At 36.5% G+C, this 19,225-nt stretch overlaps 1 protein-coding gene across 1 annotated transcript in view; it reads left to right on the top strand.

Moving 5' to 3' along the window:
* The first annotated feature begins 2,004 nt into the window (after positions 1–2,004).
* Positions 2,005–19,225, top strand: part of LOC138317779 (uncharacterized) — a 95,127-nt gene continuing 77,906 nt past the window's right edge. The window contains exon 1 of the mRNA XM_069259669.1: positions 2,005–2,317. Within this exon, the coding sequence (XP_069115770.1) occupies positions 2,257–2,317 (61 nt within the window). The 5' untranslated portion in view covers positions 2,005–2,256. The remainder of the gene's footprint in view (positions 2,318–19,225) is intronic.

The following is a 19,225-nucleotide window of genomic DNA, read 5'->3' as shown; positions in this document are numbered from 1 at the left end:
ACTAAAGCGTATGTTTCAGTGAGATGACACTGTATCAATGCTATTCGAAGCCTTAGTACGAGAAAGTAAATATGTTAAGGTGTCAACACATGATTTATGTGTCACACCATAAAGGATGTACGTAGTATTTACATGTACCATTTCTACGAAAGTCTGTGGTACTTTAGAGGAAACCACATTGATTGCTTTGATTTTTTTTCATTTTATTGTTAAATGTTCCAAATGACAATCACAATTATTATGTAAACTTCAAAAATTGCTATATTATTTTACGTTATGTATCATTGATATAAAACAAATCAAACTGACATACTTTAACACGCGCTGGTATGTCTGTGCGTAAAGGTTGTGCAACCACTTTTTGATCCCATGTCTGCTCAGAACTTTGCACTGAATCAATTTTTTGAGTCCATGGCCTCTTTTATGTTACATATTTTATACTCTTTGCTTTCTGAACGCAGAACCCTTTCAGTTGACAGAGATTTTTGAACGATATTATTTTTGACCCCATGCCCCATTCAGTTGACATTAATTGACTACATTGTGTTGCGAGTCAAGACCGTTTTCATGTGAGATGGTTTGTTCCCTTTGTCTTCCCAAATATCGCTAGAACCAAATCCGACTACGGTGGATAATGATATTGCTGTAATAGTTATGTTGAAATATCGCCATTGTCTCTATTAAGTTGTATGGGAGCGTTCAACTCTGCTGCCTCCACACTCATGGATGATGTGATATGGTGATACAGTGACTGGTATGTGGGTACCTTCAAGTTCATGGTTCTCTGTCTCTTCATTTAAATCAATTTCAATCTGATTTTAATAAACTCTATGAGTGTACCCGTGAGAAGATATCTAGAAGAGATTCTTTGTATATTTTATATCCTTTTGACTGGTAGTGGTTATCTCCCTTGGGCTAGAATAGTAAATATGTAATACGGATTATCAACATTGGTTTACCTGGATAAATCCGTAATCGTTAAAATGGTGAAAATGAATAACGGTGACCAAAGGATTAAATAAAATGACAAAAACAATAGAATCACCTGTAGTTTATCATCATACTTTAAGATAATGGTCCATATCATTATTTGTTAATTTTTGACACTATGACAAAGACCAATTATTTTCATTTTAGAGAAAAAGTCACTCAGTACTGTTTATAGTGTAAGTCACCAGATAAGAGGAGCCACAATACCCTAGTTTGGAGACGGAAGCTAGTTTATCTGTATAAGAAATAATGCCAGTGTTGTTATATGAGTCATTCTATACGTTACCTGAATGATTCAAAATAATTCATAGAATTAACATAGGTAATACTAACAAACCTCTTCCCTCAGTTAAAACGTTTGCGAAAATTTCTGTCACTGTTCAATGTCGGTTAAAAACTAAAAGTACTTTGAAGCATCGCCGAAATTACAGTAATTCACTTAACAGTAGTCTAACAAGCTCTATAAATGAGAAAAGGTAACAGTTTCAGGGAGAATTTTAAATTGCCTACGATTACCACAAGTAGACAGACGTGCAAACCCGACAATGAAACTCGTGAATTGCTTCCTACCGAGATGAAGCGCTAAGTGTATTTGAAATGTATAACAGTCACTGGTTTTCTATCTAATTATCGTTCACACTTTTTTCTCTGTGCCCCATGATTACTTATTAATTATTGACGCCCTTTCCTAACCATCTGCAGCGCTGTAATAAGGTCCGACCGGAATTCTGGGCCCTGGAGCATTGACATTAAGGGCTTATCGGGATATCGTGTCACTTAGGCGTAAGTCAGATACCCAACTGTAAAACAATTTGAATTTATAAGCTGGGGGATTTAAACAAATTCCCTTTTCCATTAAGAATGACAGTGTTTTGTAATGTTTTAATTGTTTAAACATTTAAATTCCTAAAGGGATAGAAGAAAACAACGGACATTATACACGCAGCTAGCGTACACCTGTTTCGCTTGATTTGCGCCACCTTGCGGTAAAAGTTTTGACTGGCCCGCGCGGTAAAACGCAGTAGCAGACGATCGCTTAGCCCGACCAGTCGTGTATACTAGGTGTATTGTCTCTTCTTGTACCCATTCATGATACAAAACTATTGAACTGTTATTATTACTAATTCATTCATTTAAGTCCATACATGCGGATAAGATAGTGTTTAAGTGGAAATTATAAACTACTTACTGGAGTATAAGGAATAAAAACAAGAGTCGTTTGTAATATTGTGAGTTAGAGACAGTTCCGACAGTATTCCTATAGGGATGGATTTGAAACTTGGATTACTCCTCCTGGGTTTGACCGTGCTGCAGGTAGAAGGTACAGGTAAGTCACTCCACATTCACATATTTTATCTTTATTCGCATTACCTCATTTTCACGGTTTATAGGTTTGAATAGCTTTCACTACTCGAAATTTTTCCTTGGACTTTGAAAACTCGGTTTGTCGTATGGATCTTTTCTTTCCCCAATTAACAGTTAACAATTTTCATGAAAACAAATCCGGAAAATGATGAATTACAATTACGTTTAGAAACTTAATAAAGGTTAAAACTAGTCTACTAGTATATAATTTGCCGATGGTGTACCAGCACTTCATGCAGATTTACCAGTATATGAATTTCATCTTTATCAATTTGTATGCTCATTAATTTCTTTCTAGCAAAGAAAGTCCTATCACTGGAAGATTATAAAAATCGTTAATGACTTAATACAATGCGGTGTCATACGCTTCTATTTATATAACAAACATAAGTATATCATGTGCCGGTTATATTTATCTGTACCTGACATTAGCCATTAAACACTGAGCTTTTATTATAGTGTACTATAAGAGTCGGTAGTAACAAATTAATAAATTTTCTTAAAAGAGTTTAAATTTATATTTGTTATGTTGAGATATCATTTTCATCCTCATGGTGGTCATATGAGGACGAGACTCTAGAATTTATGATAAACTGTGATTGTCTTAAGAGTGTGACACTTTCGGTTATTGTCGTGTTTTTATCAGGTGTAAATTAGCTTTAAGAGCACTTCTTATCTCAACATTATTGTCTGCTTGGCCTTCGGCTAATTTGACGTTCAGGCGATGCCTCAGACTTTTACATCAATGTGAGAGGACTGTATGTATATTAGACATGCAGATCTGTTATAAAACTACTAAGGTTGATATTTATTCCATAAGAAAGTTAACCAGACTTGCATATGTAGGGGGACTGTCTACGCGTTACCATCTTAGTTTGTGAGCCTGTCAACAACCTATAGTAGCCGCTAACTAAGTAAATTACCTGTTGTGGCCCGGCGCATCATTATGTCTTAACACGTGAGAACGTGAGAGACAGGTGCGTGATGGATTCGTCGCGCTCTACACACGTGACATCAACCATCTATCTAGTTCCCGGCGAGACAGACTTGACTAAATGTAAAGTTTCACGTGGTAAGATTTTTGCATATTCACACCCTCTTCTTCACATGATAATGAGACGGGCGCTCTGGCATGTAATCGAAGCAATGAAAGACAGACGATTTACAATAGACCCTATACAGAAAATGCACCACCATTACATATTTAAAAGCTTAAAAGTAAAATTGTTGGTGTTCATCCATCAATATTTCATTCCATGTCAAGTTTCCCACCATCCAAACGGCTATACCCGATAACTACCCTTGCATCACGTCCGTTGTATTTGGAATTTCAAAGCTCTAGGAAGTTAATAACTAGAATAAACAATCTAAAACTTCACAAAACACCGACCACAGTACAATTAATACATCTAACGATTGGTATGTACGCGTAGCCTTTCAAATATTTTTGAATATCTTCGGAATATCACGGTAGGTCATCAATTATTGATGAGCCAAGTCCAGTGTACATTTACAACACAGCATGTATGATAGTTCATCGATAAGGGAACAACATATGTTGGGACAGGTGATGTAGACATTAAATATTTTTGTACAGTTATCGCTATACGCTTATAACAACCGAATTCATGTGTTTGACATTTAGAGATTCTATAATACACTGAGATGTAGAACATATCTTAAAGTTTTGCATTTTATATCACGTAGCATCATTTGATAGATTGCCGAGGTGCAGAATAGAGAAATGATGTTTTCCATCTGGATTCTGTTTTAACATCAGGCTATTTATCTTATATAATATTCATACATTTTTTTTGCATTTGTTAATGTGTGTATCGAACGAACGGGTAAGAGAGTAGGATGCCGTTTTCTTTGTATGACACCTAGTGGATGGGTTTATTTTTATTCAGCCATCCACGTATCTGAGAAGTTGATTCCATTTAAAGTCGATTTATACAGAAACCATTTGCCTGATTGTCGATTATCTGACGGCTTTGGTCGGGCGATCTTTGGCCGCTTCTATTGTCTAGCGATGTACGATCACGGACGACGATGTGTCCATGAGATACAATGACTCTGTCCACACTTCGCAATTATCTCAATTCATCGTAAAATCAACGAATCTATTATCAATTGTTGGAAGCGCGTGGCCATAGGGAGGGCGTCAAGTTCTAATGATGGGCTGACTTTGTCCTTACCAGACACTATGACATAAACTTTTTGAAAGATGCGTTGTGGAATCGTCTCTGCATTTGACAACAAACGTACACGATTTGACAGGTATGTCTGACTGCTGTAGGATCAGAAAAAAATCGTGCTAGATGTGGAACTAGGCACCGAATCAGAATGTCACCCATCTAGTATGACGATAAGAGGAAGCTCAGGCCTGAACATCAGATGTGATCGAGCCAATTACGATAGAGGATACCAGTAGAGCGAACGTCTGCCATTGGATTGGATGTAACAATGATTAGTCAACGGGAGCATATCCACCGAGGGCAGTTAAATTCTGTCTTCGCCGACATTTCCACATTCAACAGGTTTCAATAGAGTCACATGTACATATGACGCAGGATCCCATTCTATAAAAGTCAAAAGATGTTATTCAGCATTGGTAGCTGACGTCTGAAACGAAGACAATGAAGCTGCTACCGTTGTCAATAAATGAAAGTAAATTATGTGTCAATGCTATATAACAATATAAACTTATGATTTTCTACCATTTTGCGTCAATGCATGATACACAAACTTGTTCATTATAGATTAGTTTACCACTAGCTTAACTCTTTCTTTTAAAACAGTCGGTTATCGTTAGGCGATAAAAAACTAATTCACTAATTATTTAAATGACCTTTGTCTTAATTAGCTTGCATTATATTTCCATGGCCCCCGTTTTGTAGCATACTACCATTATACCGCTTGATAGAGTACTGTTAGCGTGGAAGATCAGAATGACAATTCTATCGCGACCACAGATGAAGCTAATGACAAAATTGTAACCGTTTATGTATTACAAATTATAAATTCATTGGATGACTTATTGTTTTTCTGTTTTGTTCTTTTGATATTCATTCGTTATAAATCTAGTAGCTGTGTTAATTTTCAATGCTGGTAATGACTATAATTATCCTAATTGAATGTAATATCAGTGATTCTGAGTGAATTGTCATTAGTTTTCATGGCTGCCTGGTGGTTATACATGGAAGGCATACGGCAGACCGAATTACAATTGAATTAGCTTTAGGGAGTCCTGACCTTTTTACAAATTTAAAAATGAGTACAGTGCCCCTCGTGGTATTTCGGTTGAAATGGGATACCATCTGATAAAAAAATTGCAACATGTGGTCAAAGGTCAAATGTCAAGGTTTAACGTCACCGGAATCATTCTTGTGTTGGAGCTACCAGACTTAGCACTAGTGTGACTTATAGTCCGCGGGGAATATTCTCAGCATCACCGGCTGTTCGGATATAGAAAGTCGGCTGATCTGGAATCAGAAACTGGATGAATCATTTATGTTTTTAGGCTAAAAATATTTCTGTAAACAGAACGTGACGGAAACTGACTTGAAATGTATGTGATATCAACAGAACAGCAAGTGTTATGTAAAAATATATTCAGGTGTAATGTAAAGTGTAAAGCACGTGCGGTGTTAGGATAAAACCAAGTGTAACATCAGGATAGATTCGCCATGTAAGACTAAATGACGCGTGACTTATAAAGCAGTAGCTGTTACGAGGAACTCGCGTGCGATGTTATGATGAACACGTGTGTAATCTTAATCTTAAAATGGATCCACCTAACTTATAGTATCAATACAATTCCTAGGGGTAAATCGAAAACAAAGCAATGTTATGATACCAAAATAATCACCTGTTCAAATATCAAAGACTTCAAATGTAACCCGAATTGCAAGAAAGATTGAATATAGATATATAAATTAATACATATGTCATTTGTATTAAACAAATGAGCTTTAGTAAGCAATCCCAAGTGTTCTAAACTTCCAGTTAAAAAAAAGTAAACAAATCATTCTCGGCATCCATAGTATTGCCCGCCATCAGCGTCATGACAGAAAAAATGGCGACTCGTTTTCAGAGTCTTATGATCCTACATTTGCCGTTTACAGGCACGGTGCTGATGTCACGTAATACGCTTTCCTTGTAATCAAGGTCATGCATATCATGATGCATAGGATTCTATCCCTATTTAAGAGTATTTACGTTTCCCACAAAGTCAACATCACAGATTGTATTGTCATTTCGATCTTTCCTTGGATTAGAAGATTTGTGTCAATACCTCTGGACATCGTTATTGGTCTTATAATTTCCAATAATTTAGTCCTCAGCGACTACAAAGAGTCATGACATTATCCAATAAATTAAGGCTTCTGATACTGTTACTGATTGTTGATTAAAGTTACAGCTGTTTATCATACAATACAAACATTATAAACTGAATATCTTAAATAAAATTACCATATCTGATTCTTTACACGGCAATACAAATCACTCGGTAGTGATTAAGCTTTGTATCCCTTTAATATTAGGGCTGACGTTACTTTCAGGTAATGTGGGGGTATTACCGAAGCCAGCCGGTGCCTGTCTCCGGATGAACCTTTACCAATTGACTTACACCGCACGTTGGCGTTAAACTGTCGGTAAAGGGTGTGTGACGACAAGGCTTTTCCTCCGTTTGGTTGCTGAATAGCATATCCTGGTTGGGGAATGAACTTTTATGTTATGTCAACTACAGGTCATGATGACCATACAATTCCCGCCACGAGCAGATTTTATTGACCATGTACGGCCGCGTGTTGACCTTCCGAACCATACGTAATACAATTTATCTCTAATGAGCACGCTATATTAAATAAAACTCTCCTTAATTAAACGGACGCCTGTCTGTCGCTTTGTCAACACGACAGTTACCATAGTAACTGGTATTGTAGCCGTGCTCGTCCTTATCTTAATTGGGGGTACCAAGACTGTTCTAAGGTCACGGTAATACGCCGCAACACCTCGGACAAATACTGACCATGTCGAACGATAAGGTTTAATGTTTTTCTGACACGTTTTATTGACCATAGCAGCTGTTACAACGTGTTATTTGACTCAAGTGTGTTCATGGCTTGATTTCCTCCTTCATTCCGTATGGTGACCAAGATAATCCAAGGAAGCTTGAATAGTAACGACAATATCCAAGGAGCTATGACCTAAAGAAATAAGGACAGCCATAATCTTTTAATATATTGAAAATAATCAACATTATAGTTTAGTGGTCCGTACTATGACCACGATTAATGCGTCTTGTCACTCGAAGCAGCTATGATCTAACGTAATTCGAATAACCTCAATTATATATTCCTCCATTGAAGGGGTGTATTTGTATTATACGCGGGAAAAATAAAAATATAACTTAGTTGCTTCTTTTTTCGAAAATGTTTTATTTTTGAAAATAAAACTGTTTATTGTGTAAAATGATTAGTTTTCTGCTTCGTTTCTTTATTTGGCTCATGGAATTCCATGTACAGTACTCATAATGTTTTTTTCTTCAAATATCTTCGTAATGCTTTTAAAAATACTGTTAAATGTTATTTACACACAGGAAAGAGAAAAGGTACAATACAGAGAAGCTCTGTGCTATTGTATTTAAAAAAAATATATATATACCAAGACAGTCCCCAATGTGTTACGAAGTAGAGTCGTACATATTGTACTTCTGAGTACACCGAGATCTGTTGCCTTCTTACTACACCGAGCTTTTTTTACCCTAAACACACACACAAGTATTTACTGGGTATAATTACTGTTATTATGACATCTAACTCCTGACTGCAGTCTATCTATCCATTGTTTTTTGTCTGTCAAAATTATTTTTGACTATACCAGCTTATATACAACACCAGGGATCTATATTCGATTCTACCTACAAAGCTATTGTCTTGTGTCGGTGTAACGTTACAAAAGTCCATAGTACTCGGGTAACATGAGAAAACTTCATTCGGTATTTACCTAGGCGGAAAAATGACACGCACCTGGAATTATCGATGGTAGTAATAATTCCATAACATATTTATCAATGAATTACTCGTGTAGTTCCGGTGTATTAATGCAGTATGTATTATTTATAATTAACTACAATAATAGGAAATTCTGATATGACGGACTGTTTGTTTAAATCATTTATAGACTGTACTTAATTAAATTTAAGTTTCAGTTGTGGTTGCCATTGAACTATTCCCTTCCATGTTAAAATATATGATAGATAGAAGTAAGGTAAATTGTAGTTATTTCCCTGTACCATGGTTCCTAGATCGTGACATTTTATATAATAATATTCCCACATTAAATGTATTGATTAAACCCCCATACAAATAAGATGAAGAATATAAATTTTGTAAACGCTGTACTCTCGTTAATCATACAAGCCTAGAATAAACGCTCTTATCAAAATCTCCGCATATCTTACTAAATGATATCAGCGTAGAGTTGGCAGGGGTGATGGCAGTGACAGATCAGGAATCACACAATACATGTGTAATATGCATATATTACCCTTCTCCATTTCAACACACAATTGTTAGAAGTTATAATTGCAGTGGACCTGACGAAACTACACGGTGTACGACAAACGGTAGAAATGACTTTGGCATTTCAGAAGTTGATTCGTGTAGTTGTATTATGTTACAGGTTCGCGTGGTAGATATAGAGACTGGTATTGCTTCAAAAGGACAAGTTCATATCCACCTCCAGCTTTAATAGTTTTTATAGTATATTTATTGATAGCTGTACACGTTACGTTTGTGGCCGCTCGATCTGTGAACTTCGTGGGTTTTTATACACAGTGAATAAATCGAGGAAGGGGACTGGAGTAGGATGGGGAAGAGAGGTTGTGTTGGTGTGGTGTAAGCGAGACCGACTGAGACGGAAATCTTTAACTTGCTTGATAGCGACAAAAATTATCAAATATTGTCCCATCCACGTTTAAATTCCTGGATGTTTTTGCTTTCTTATAGACGTTTAATTACCCATATTTAAGGTTTTAATTCATATTTAGTCAGAATTGAAACAGCAGTGCATTGCTCTGCGGCACAATGGCGTCTTGATAAAACGTAAAACACAACAAATGGCGACGTCATAGGCACTGTCGCAAATTGGCGCCACTTACTTTGGCGCCACTTACGTTGCACACAGACAAAATATTGCAAATTACGACAAAGCTTTTATTTCTTAACAGCTGCGTGGTGCAACATACCAATTACCACAAGTTTCGGGGAATATAAGACGCTGGTCTGCATGCGATAACTTCAAAGTAAGATTTTCTGTGTTTTGTATAAAGACTCAACTGTATTTGAAATGCCCCAAGTTTCCAAATATCAGTTGCAAACACAAGGAAAGTAGTTTTGTTGTAAAACTGAGCTGGTGAAATCTAAATGAAAACCTTGTTATGAGTATAAAATGTACATGGAATGTTTGGAATCTCTACCTAAATTAATACATCATACTGCTCTTCGTTTCATTAAAATTTAATAAGAGGAAACATTTGCCCTCTACATTGAAATATGTAATAAAAACGTGTTTAATGTGATTTTAAGATCTGTATGGAGATAAAAAAAAATCTAACATTTCATTCTAACATTGCTCGAATGTACTAAGAGTAGATGTTCATTAACATGCCTTCGGGTCTTAAAACATTTCATTTATAAAAAATATTCTCTCTCAGATGCTATCATGGGTATACAGAAGTCTTTATTTTACTTGTAAACCTTAGCTTAAACATCGTAATACACGAATTAACACTATATCGTAGAAAAACATAGCCACTAGAATGAAACATAAGTAGAAAAAAAGAATAAAATAAAAAGTATACATCGATAATAAAGAGTATTGGCAATCTGCGCTTTGAGAACAAAGTTTTATTAAGCTATGATACGGTATGTTTTGGTACATTAAGTTGACAATGAGAGAGTCGTGTACTGTAACAGTATCCTATGTTCATTGAGACCTAACGATTCGTGATAAAGACCCCAGTGTATTTACGTGTAACAAAACGTCTCAGTGCTACTGGTCAATATTTACACTGTACGACAAACACCATCCGCTACACTGTCACATTAAAGGAAACATGCTCGTGTTGATGCCTTAAATTAAAAAAATGACATATTTATTGAAACTTTTCTCCAATAAAGGGGCATTAAGGCTGAGCAGATGGCAGTAAAATATGAGCACAGATTCAGAGTGATAACTATGGGAGTTGTGGGAATAGCTTGTACTGTAACCTATCTGATATGCTAACTATGCCCTTCTTCCATAGTGTTGGCGGATACCCCACGTGTAAGTAGCAATGTTTAAAAGACTGTTAAGTGATATCTCGGGGGTTTCAAATGCAAACTTTTTAATCTCAATCGGATTAGAGCCATTGTGATGTTAATGTTAAGTAGGGCTAAATGTTATCCCACATGTCTGATGGGCACAAGAAAAAATAACAGAAACAGTCAGTGACGAGTGTAAAGCAAGTGTTCTCATCTAGAGCTAGAATAGCGGATTCGGCAAAGGCCATAGGTAGACGTAGTTTAGTGAAAACTAACTAAAGTTGGGCGACAAGAGTTGTCTATCCAGCCGACCAAGCTAGTCCACAGATGGAGGGCGAGATATGTTTTATAACTCAGTCACAGTAACCTAAAGGTGGAGGGATTTAGAAGTAGAATGTTAACCAATTGAACCCCCTAACCACTTTCCACCTTACGTCATTGGTCGGGTGATTTGTTGGTTGGAATTAACGTCCTATCCACAGCTATGGTTATTAACGATGACATTCAGTGAATTCTCTTCCGTTTGTTAAGGACATGGCTGGACTGTTCCCTATAAACTTGTTGAGCATTTGGGTGAAATAAAAGCTTGTTAATGTGTGTATGTTTTGCAGGCTGTGGTATATTTCATGTTCTGGTATGTGAATGTCTGTATGTTTTGGCAGGCTTTGGTATATTTGTGTTGTGGTACATTAATGTCGGTATGTGTTGGCAGGCTGTGGTATATTTGTGTTGTGGTATGTTAATGTCGGTATATTTTGGCAGGCTGTGGTATATTTCATGTTCTGGTATGTGAATGTCTGTATGTTTTGGCAGGCTTTGGTATATTCGTGTTGTGGTATATTAATGTCGGTATGTGTTGGCAGGCTGTGGTATATTTGTGTTGTGGTATATTAATGTCGGTATGTGTTGGCAGGCTGTGGTATATTTGTGTTGTGGTATGTTAATGTCGGTATATTTTGGCAGGCTGTGGTATATTTGTGTTGTGGTGCATTAATGTGGTCACAGTATACTGACAACGGGAACAGTCGTCCTCCTCCATTTATGTTTCATGCTAAACACTAGGAGCAATATTATCTATTCTAAACACGATGGAATGTCATCGCTAGAGGATAGAACATGGAACCTCCATCACAGGGACGAACGCGTAGCTTCAGGCTAACATATGTGAAAAGTATTATTCCAAAGTTGAATTTTATGATCATGAAATGTGTAGCAGGTGCCATTTAAATGCCCTTTTCCTGCAGGGAGAGTGTTTGTTGCAGAATACAGGAAGGATTTGGGAATTCCCCATTTCTACACCGTATGAGTGGAGTTTTGCCCCCCCCCTCCCCTTACAATCAATGGATCTCTAATTCGAATCAGATGTGCGGAATGATGCATGCATGCCGCCACAGACACTAAACATCACAACACACAAATCTTTGACCTACGCATTATTAGTACCTGGTAATTATCGAACTATGCCATTAGTAACCCTGCTATTTATTTCTATATTGTATTTTATATTTCAATCTTCATCCGTGTTTTCTGATGCATGTTCTGTCTCCAGTTCATGACAGAGCAGTTTCATCAACAACTAATGTTCCGGTTTATGCGCAATTATAAGCATCCGGTGTTTTTATCAACTGTTTTATTATCCACGAGAATATTTCGCTGGCACTAAAGTTGTGACACCTCGCCAGAACCGAGCGATTATCTCACTTAATGATGGCGGAATCCATCGTTTAGCACGCTGATGTATTTAGAGTAAATTGGTTGATTGGACTATAAAATCTCTCGGAAGAGTCACGGAAAGGCCATGTTTATACTGGAAGGTGACGAGGCAGAGGGCGGCAAAAGTAACCTAGGGCAGACACGTACTTGTGAAATAACCGTACAACGACGTCATATGCATGCACAATTAAACTCACACACGCGCAAACAAGATCGCGTCTAATTAGTAAAATATTTTTGTGTCATTCCATTACCGGTAAGATAATAAAACAGAGAAGTCTCGTTATAGCTACAGAAGTGTATGTCTTATTGTCTTGGCCAAAGTCTAAAATTGCACTTGCTAAAAATAGGACATCAATCTAATCAACCAATCAAAACATCACCTAATTTTAGAGCAAGATGTCGTTATTATTCAATTGTCGTAACTTTTTAAAGACGTTTTCTTGTGATACGTGTACAGTAAGGAATGCCGTATTTTATCTATTTATTATTTTAATTCAAAATAAAATAGAACATGACAAGAAATAGTTGCATTATTACGTATGTTGTCGATATTAACCATGTACCTATGTCATGACCATGTCTGGACATTTTCTGTAAACGCGTTATGTCCCATCGTACAGATACCACATTTATAATCAAAACTAAAACTCACACAGGGGAAATTTTCGAGATGAAATGACGTTGGCTTAAACTTAAGGTTAATTTCCTCTTCACATAAATTCCCACCCCTACAGAATGATACATTTCCATGGCGTGTAGTCTTTGATAGGTCTGTCTTTTCCGGCTATTAGACCCACGCAGCACAACAATCTATATGTTGCTCCTCTGAGCTGCTGCCCTAAAATAGTCTACAAACGACACTTACATGTATACCACAGGTCAGATGTTCGGGCTACGTCAACATCAACCCATCCATTTGGAGGAAGAACTAGCATGTGACTGTTGCGTGTCTAGTCAGTATTTGTGGTCTTGTGGGGAATTAGTCTCGCTATAAAACCAGTCTTTATGTAGAAAGCTGGTTCGCCTTCAGAGCAATTTAGATATGACTAATAACTACCCAATAAAATAGCTTACGAAAATCTCCGATCTTATAATATTCTAAGCTGCACCCTCCCGCGGACATTGGACGATGGTGATAAACTCCAGTTCAAAACCTATTATACAATACATCGGTATTTTCAAAACAAACTTGGTTTATTATCAAACCTTAGAGTCTATGGGTATATACTTGATACTGTTGTGGATTTCGTATTATGGAACTGTACATAATGGAATACTTTGATTGATTAAGTTAAGCAATTACAAAAGAATTATAATAGGAACTAGATTTGTTTGTATCTAACTGATGAACTGAGGAAACCAAAATCCATCACCCTTGTCTTAACCAAACACAGTAGGTATATTTATTCCTTAAGGTTAATTATAAAGTGTACGTGCTTTTTAAAAAAAAAAAATTATTTTCGTTATTGACTCCAATGCGTGTGGACTGATCTTTTTTATTGATGATATAAAAATAACAGGATGATACATTGTTTTTTTTCAAAGATTTATAGATCCACATAATATCGGCGTTGGTTTCTCCAATCTCGAAAAAGCTCCCTGTCTATATGACCTTGGGACTAGCTTTATGACACAGTCTAGTATCCTATGGTATTTATATAGGAAGGTGATTCAGTTTTACTCTGCTTGATATCCCATTTTATTTGGAGTTAGATCAATGACTAAGGACGAGCAAAAGTCGCATTCTTTCGATTCTTTCGATAACTTAAGGTCCATAGGTGCATTGGTTATTGTGAACACTGTAAATACTGGAATGGGCCAGATATATATTGAATGATAAACCCCAGAGACTGAACAACCCGCCAACACTTTCCATCACTTGTTATAAAAACGCGTAAAATAAATGGGGCTCTTAATTCTAATTGAATCTTGTTATATATGGTAATATGTCTTGAGCTGGCATGATGCACGGACGCTATTACTTCGGGCTATTTATAGTAATGAAATGATTGATTTCAAATCAGCTTATTTCCCTAAACTGCCTGTCATGACAGTAGATGCTTTGTATGTTACGTAATAGGTATACATTGAAACTTGTGGTGTTCAATATATAAAGCAATAAAGGCCAACTCAAACGAAATGAGACCGTTTCAGTAAGCATTGCACGTTTATGTGATTTTAACCTAAATGTGATTGGTACCGTTCTAGTTACCAAATCACATGCTTTTGTTTAAATACGTACGAATTAAAAGTAAATAACGTATATTAGTAGTGCTATTGCTGATTAACTGTTTGCTTGGTCCTGCTGCCACTATTGCAAAATATCGTAAAAGGTGACTAAATTTAGGATATTATCTTTTCTTTCTTCCTTACTTAACGTCTCTCTTGACACCACCTCAGTTTCGGCCCTCGGTTGAGCGCTCTACCATGTGAGAAAGGCTCTGGTTTCTGTCCCCTGGGGTAGTTTCTGATTAGCGCTTAGCAATAAGGGGATGGGACGACTGGTTCGCCCGTTGTCACTAAATAATGTGACAGGGTGGAATGTTGCTTAGTGTCTTCGGTGACATGCTTAAGTGATAAAGCACTATCAAAAGGACAAGAGTTCCACTATACAAGAAGACACAACACGAATATACTGCAGTCTCCCTTAACACACACCACTGGCTATATACCCACTACACACCACATTCATTGGAGTTCGTCCTTAAATTACCCTGACTGTTAATATGACGTTATTCTAATCAAACATTCAGTACCACAAATCACTGGCAATAATAATACACAATTCCTCTTGCTGTTCCGTTACTGTTAATGGTTCCGTGTGACATCTATTTTCGCGATGGTTGGCAAAGACAGAATATTGCATTGTAAAATCACTCACAATAAGTATAGGAAAACAGAATTCCAGATGACGCCAATACTGCTTCTGTCGCCTTTGGCTTTTCTAAATAAACATTTGGTTCGTATTGAAAAACATTTACTTACAAAACAATTGTGAAAAATTCGGCTAGGTGATGGTAGGTGTGAGTTCCATATGTAACATTATTGTACACTGAATCGCCAAAAAGAAGTCATTACTATCTCATCATTCCATGCTGTTCGATAATTGCGATATATTGAGTAGATACGTATAGTATATTTACCAAATACATTACGCGATTGTTTGAATGACCACTTGAATCGAGATAATGCGGCCCATATATTCAAACATATTTTCTATATATCTATTCCTCTTTTTGGCATTATTTTGTTACATGTACTATTATTCTTTTTGGGGTTAATCACTTTTTCTGATGGATGAAAGCCTTCTACATAAAGACGGTTGGTACCGGATCTAGGGCCTGGTTCTGTCTGCCTTCGTGTTAACTATACGGGCACTGTCTCCATACTGAAGCCAATAAGATGCGCTCAGTCGTAAATGCACCAGAAATATAAGGCCGGCGGTTAAGTTACCGGTCATGAGATGGAGACGTAATTGTCCGAGGAGTCCCAAATGACCATTGACTAACAAACCAGAAATGGCTATTTCACCAATTTTATGTCGTCGGTAATTCTGATCGTTAAAGTTTTAAAGCCGGCATGTTAGAAGTTACTTCGTTCATTATGATCTCCGGAACATTTACAAGGCGACCGGTATAAAGGGTTCGATATCGACTGTTAAATCACGTGATTGGCGACCATTCGCAATATGGGGGATTTCATTTGTCATCGGTCATCTGTTTGATTGAACAAGCTATCCATAAACTGTCACTTCGATGCTACGTCGGTATTTCAATCAATGTTAATTTGGCGTTATCATTAAACGTTTTGCATGTCTGTTACATATCTTTGTACGAGGGTTTCGTAGAAATAACCTTACATCTGTAATTATAGTATGGACCTGATGCCAGATACATAACAATTATCGCTTATCGCACGATTTGTTGACACATGGATGCTACGGATATAAGATTAAACTCATGGCTTTCTATGTGAAAATGACATTATGTAAATGACATGTCAACCCTCTACGTTTTCATCCTGTCAAATTACTATAATGTCCATTCTTATCTCACGATAAAAGAAGAAATGACAATTAATACAAAGATAAACTGAAACACTCTTGCGATGTTAGAATGCCGTTTTCTCATGTTTGTTAGAAAAAAAGTGTGGCAAAACAAGTTCCCGTTAATGGCTAGTACATGTAAAATAATTCATTTAGAATCGGTGGCAAAACAAGTTCCCGTTAATGGCTAGTACATGTAAAATAATTCATTTAGAATCGGTTTCCGCCCAGGCATGCGCAATACATAGGTATTGCTACGTGGTTGAGCTTGAATTTTTTCCTTTTCCTCAATTGTGCAGATCTTGTTTATTGAAGCGACAATTTGGCATAAGGTCACAATCAATTTTATTGATATTGCTTTCCATTTAAAGATGCACTGATTATCTATCGTCCATACTAACATGCCAGCCATTATACACACAAGTAGCCAAACACAGAAGCATATTAAGGCAGATACGATGCGTGATATAATCTTTCATGAGATACTTATTAGAGTGGGTGTACGTTTACAGCTTTATGTGTGAGGGAGTGTTTGTTCCGGGAACTACGGACTGATCTCAGCCCTGTAACAGCTGAATCATTCAAGCACATTTTGCAGTACAAGTATATCAAGGATACCTAGAAGAGTACATGTGTGTGAAAGTGTCACACTACTGAAACACAATGCCAGGATAAGAGGTGAGCTAGTCATTTGTTCTAGTCTCAAAGTTCCAAAGAAAACAAACGTTACACTTTGTTATTTAAACAATGTTAATTAACAAAGAGTATCAACAGTATTGTTAAGACAATTTCTCTAAATTTTCATTAAATTCCCATTGAACGAGATGTTTTACATTGGATTAGAATTACGTAAGATGGCCCAGTTTTAAAAGCTAAAAGGATATCCTCATTATATTGTGTTATTGCAGTACGGCAGCAGTGTTAGGCCCGTCGCCATTGAGTGTTGACGGGGAATGGTGCACCGATCGATAAGCCGTTTCTTTTTGAGAAAGGTAATCCACGACTTTTGACGTATACCCACATATCACTAGAGCTTTAAGTCGGTCACATCTTATATATATATATATATATGTACCCTGGCAATTGATGCTAGCTAGAACGTCTAATTTGGATTCAATCGTAACAGCAATAAAGTTCCCTTCATTGGAACCACAAGCACTCTGGTGTAGCTCGTTAGGAAATAAGCACGTGCATCGAAGTTTAATGTCCTTTAATTGCAAATTGCGAGGCGTGTTCAAGTTTAGTCTGTTCTTTCAATATTTTATATATTGTATTGCCTTTTTGCTACCTCTACAGCCAAGCACATTGGATTAGTCAATGTGCTCGCTAGAACTTTATCTTCCTTAAATATATTTACGGTGATCAGATTGACGTACAGAACACCCAGATATAAACTTTATTAGGTGTGGGTAGGGAAACGGGAAATAACGACGGGGAGCTCTGGTTTTTTAATGGTGTATTTCACCATCAACATTACCAGTATGCCATTATAACCATCGATGATTCTAACCAACATTATATTGTCTTTTTTTATTCTTTTGAGTCCTCATATTTCGTTGTAAATGCATTTGGGGTAATACAATGTTTAGTGAATATTATTTATGTATGTATATATACATAAAAGAAACGTAAAGACATAAATCAAGTACAGAGACTAAACACGGTATACCATTATCTTTTTTACACTCTTTAAACGTGATAGTTCATTAATGTGAGCTAGTGACAAGGAAAGGTCACGAATCATATAACATGATGTAATGGGTATGTAGACATAAAAAGAATACCTCTCAATAACTATAGTATCAGAAGTTTGTACTAATCCTTGATGGATACATATGTTAGATGTACAAGTGTTGTGGCAAGCGTCTTTCAGAGACAAGCTAACAAAGATACGTCACTTTTTTTTTTATAAAATTAAAGGAAATATCTACTAATATCAATATCAAATGTTGGTATTTGATAAAACTAAGAGAGGAAATATATCTCCTGATATCAAAATTAAATGTTTGCATTTTATTAAAATAAGATAGTTGGTATTTGATAAAAAAAAATGAGAAAAGAAATAACTACTGATTTCAAAACTTTGGTATCTGCAACAAGTTCTTTTCTCTGATTTCTGTGTCCACTGATTCCAAGTGATTCTACAAACATGACGTTGTGCTCAGTCCTTCTCGTGTCTTCCCGACTGGACGTGAACGAATTATAACCGTAAAAATGAAGATACGACAACAATGATATAATTGCACACAGAGGCATCAAGATAGTGATGAAACATTCTGTGGCTTTCAAGATTTGACAGTTCTACATTGAAATAGATGGCGAGGCAAAGGAGGTGTTCCGGACGTAGAAACAATACTATATAATGCCAGACAGTATCTACGTTAATTCTCAAGGGACACTAGGAAATGCCCTGCTAGTTGTTTCCATTGTTTATTTTGGGTTTAATTCACATGTGTTGGATTCTGTCCAGACACACATCATGATGTATATGTCTATATTTACAGTAATGTACCTACAGAGCGGAATTCGTATCAATAAATTTCAAATCACCTACAGAGATGCTTGAAGGTTTTCCAGTAATAAACTAGTCAGCAATACTTACATTGCTTGTTTCATATGCGTCAAATAGAGATATTACACGAAAAAACTGTGAATAATATACCAACAAAGATCAATGTGCAATATTCAGCTAGTCATTAAAACATATATAGCACTAAACATTTCCCATCAATGTTCTGTGACTGAACATTGTACTCGTGTACAGACGATGATTTCCCTCCCGAGCTCAAGATTGTGT

The sequence above is a fragment of the Argopecten irradians genome, chromosome 3 (genome assembly GCF_041381155.1).
Source record: "Argopecten irradians isolate NY chromosome 3, Ai_NY, whole genome shotgun sequence".
In the NCBI taxonomy this organism is placed as follows: domain Eukaryota; kingdom Metazoa; phylum Mollusca; class Bivalvia; order Pectinida; family Pectinidae; genus Argopecten; species Argopecten irradians.
The sequence above is the reverse complement of the archived record's forward strand: the minus strand, read 5'-3'. Positions and strand labels throughout refer to the sequence as shown.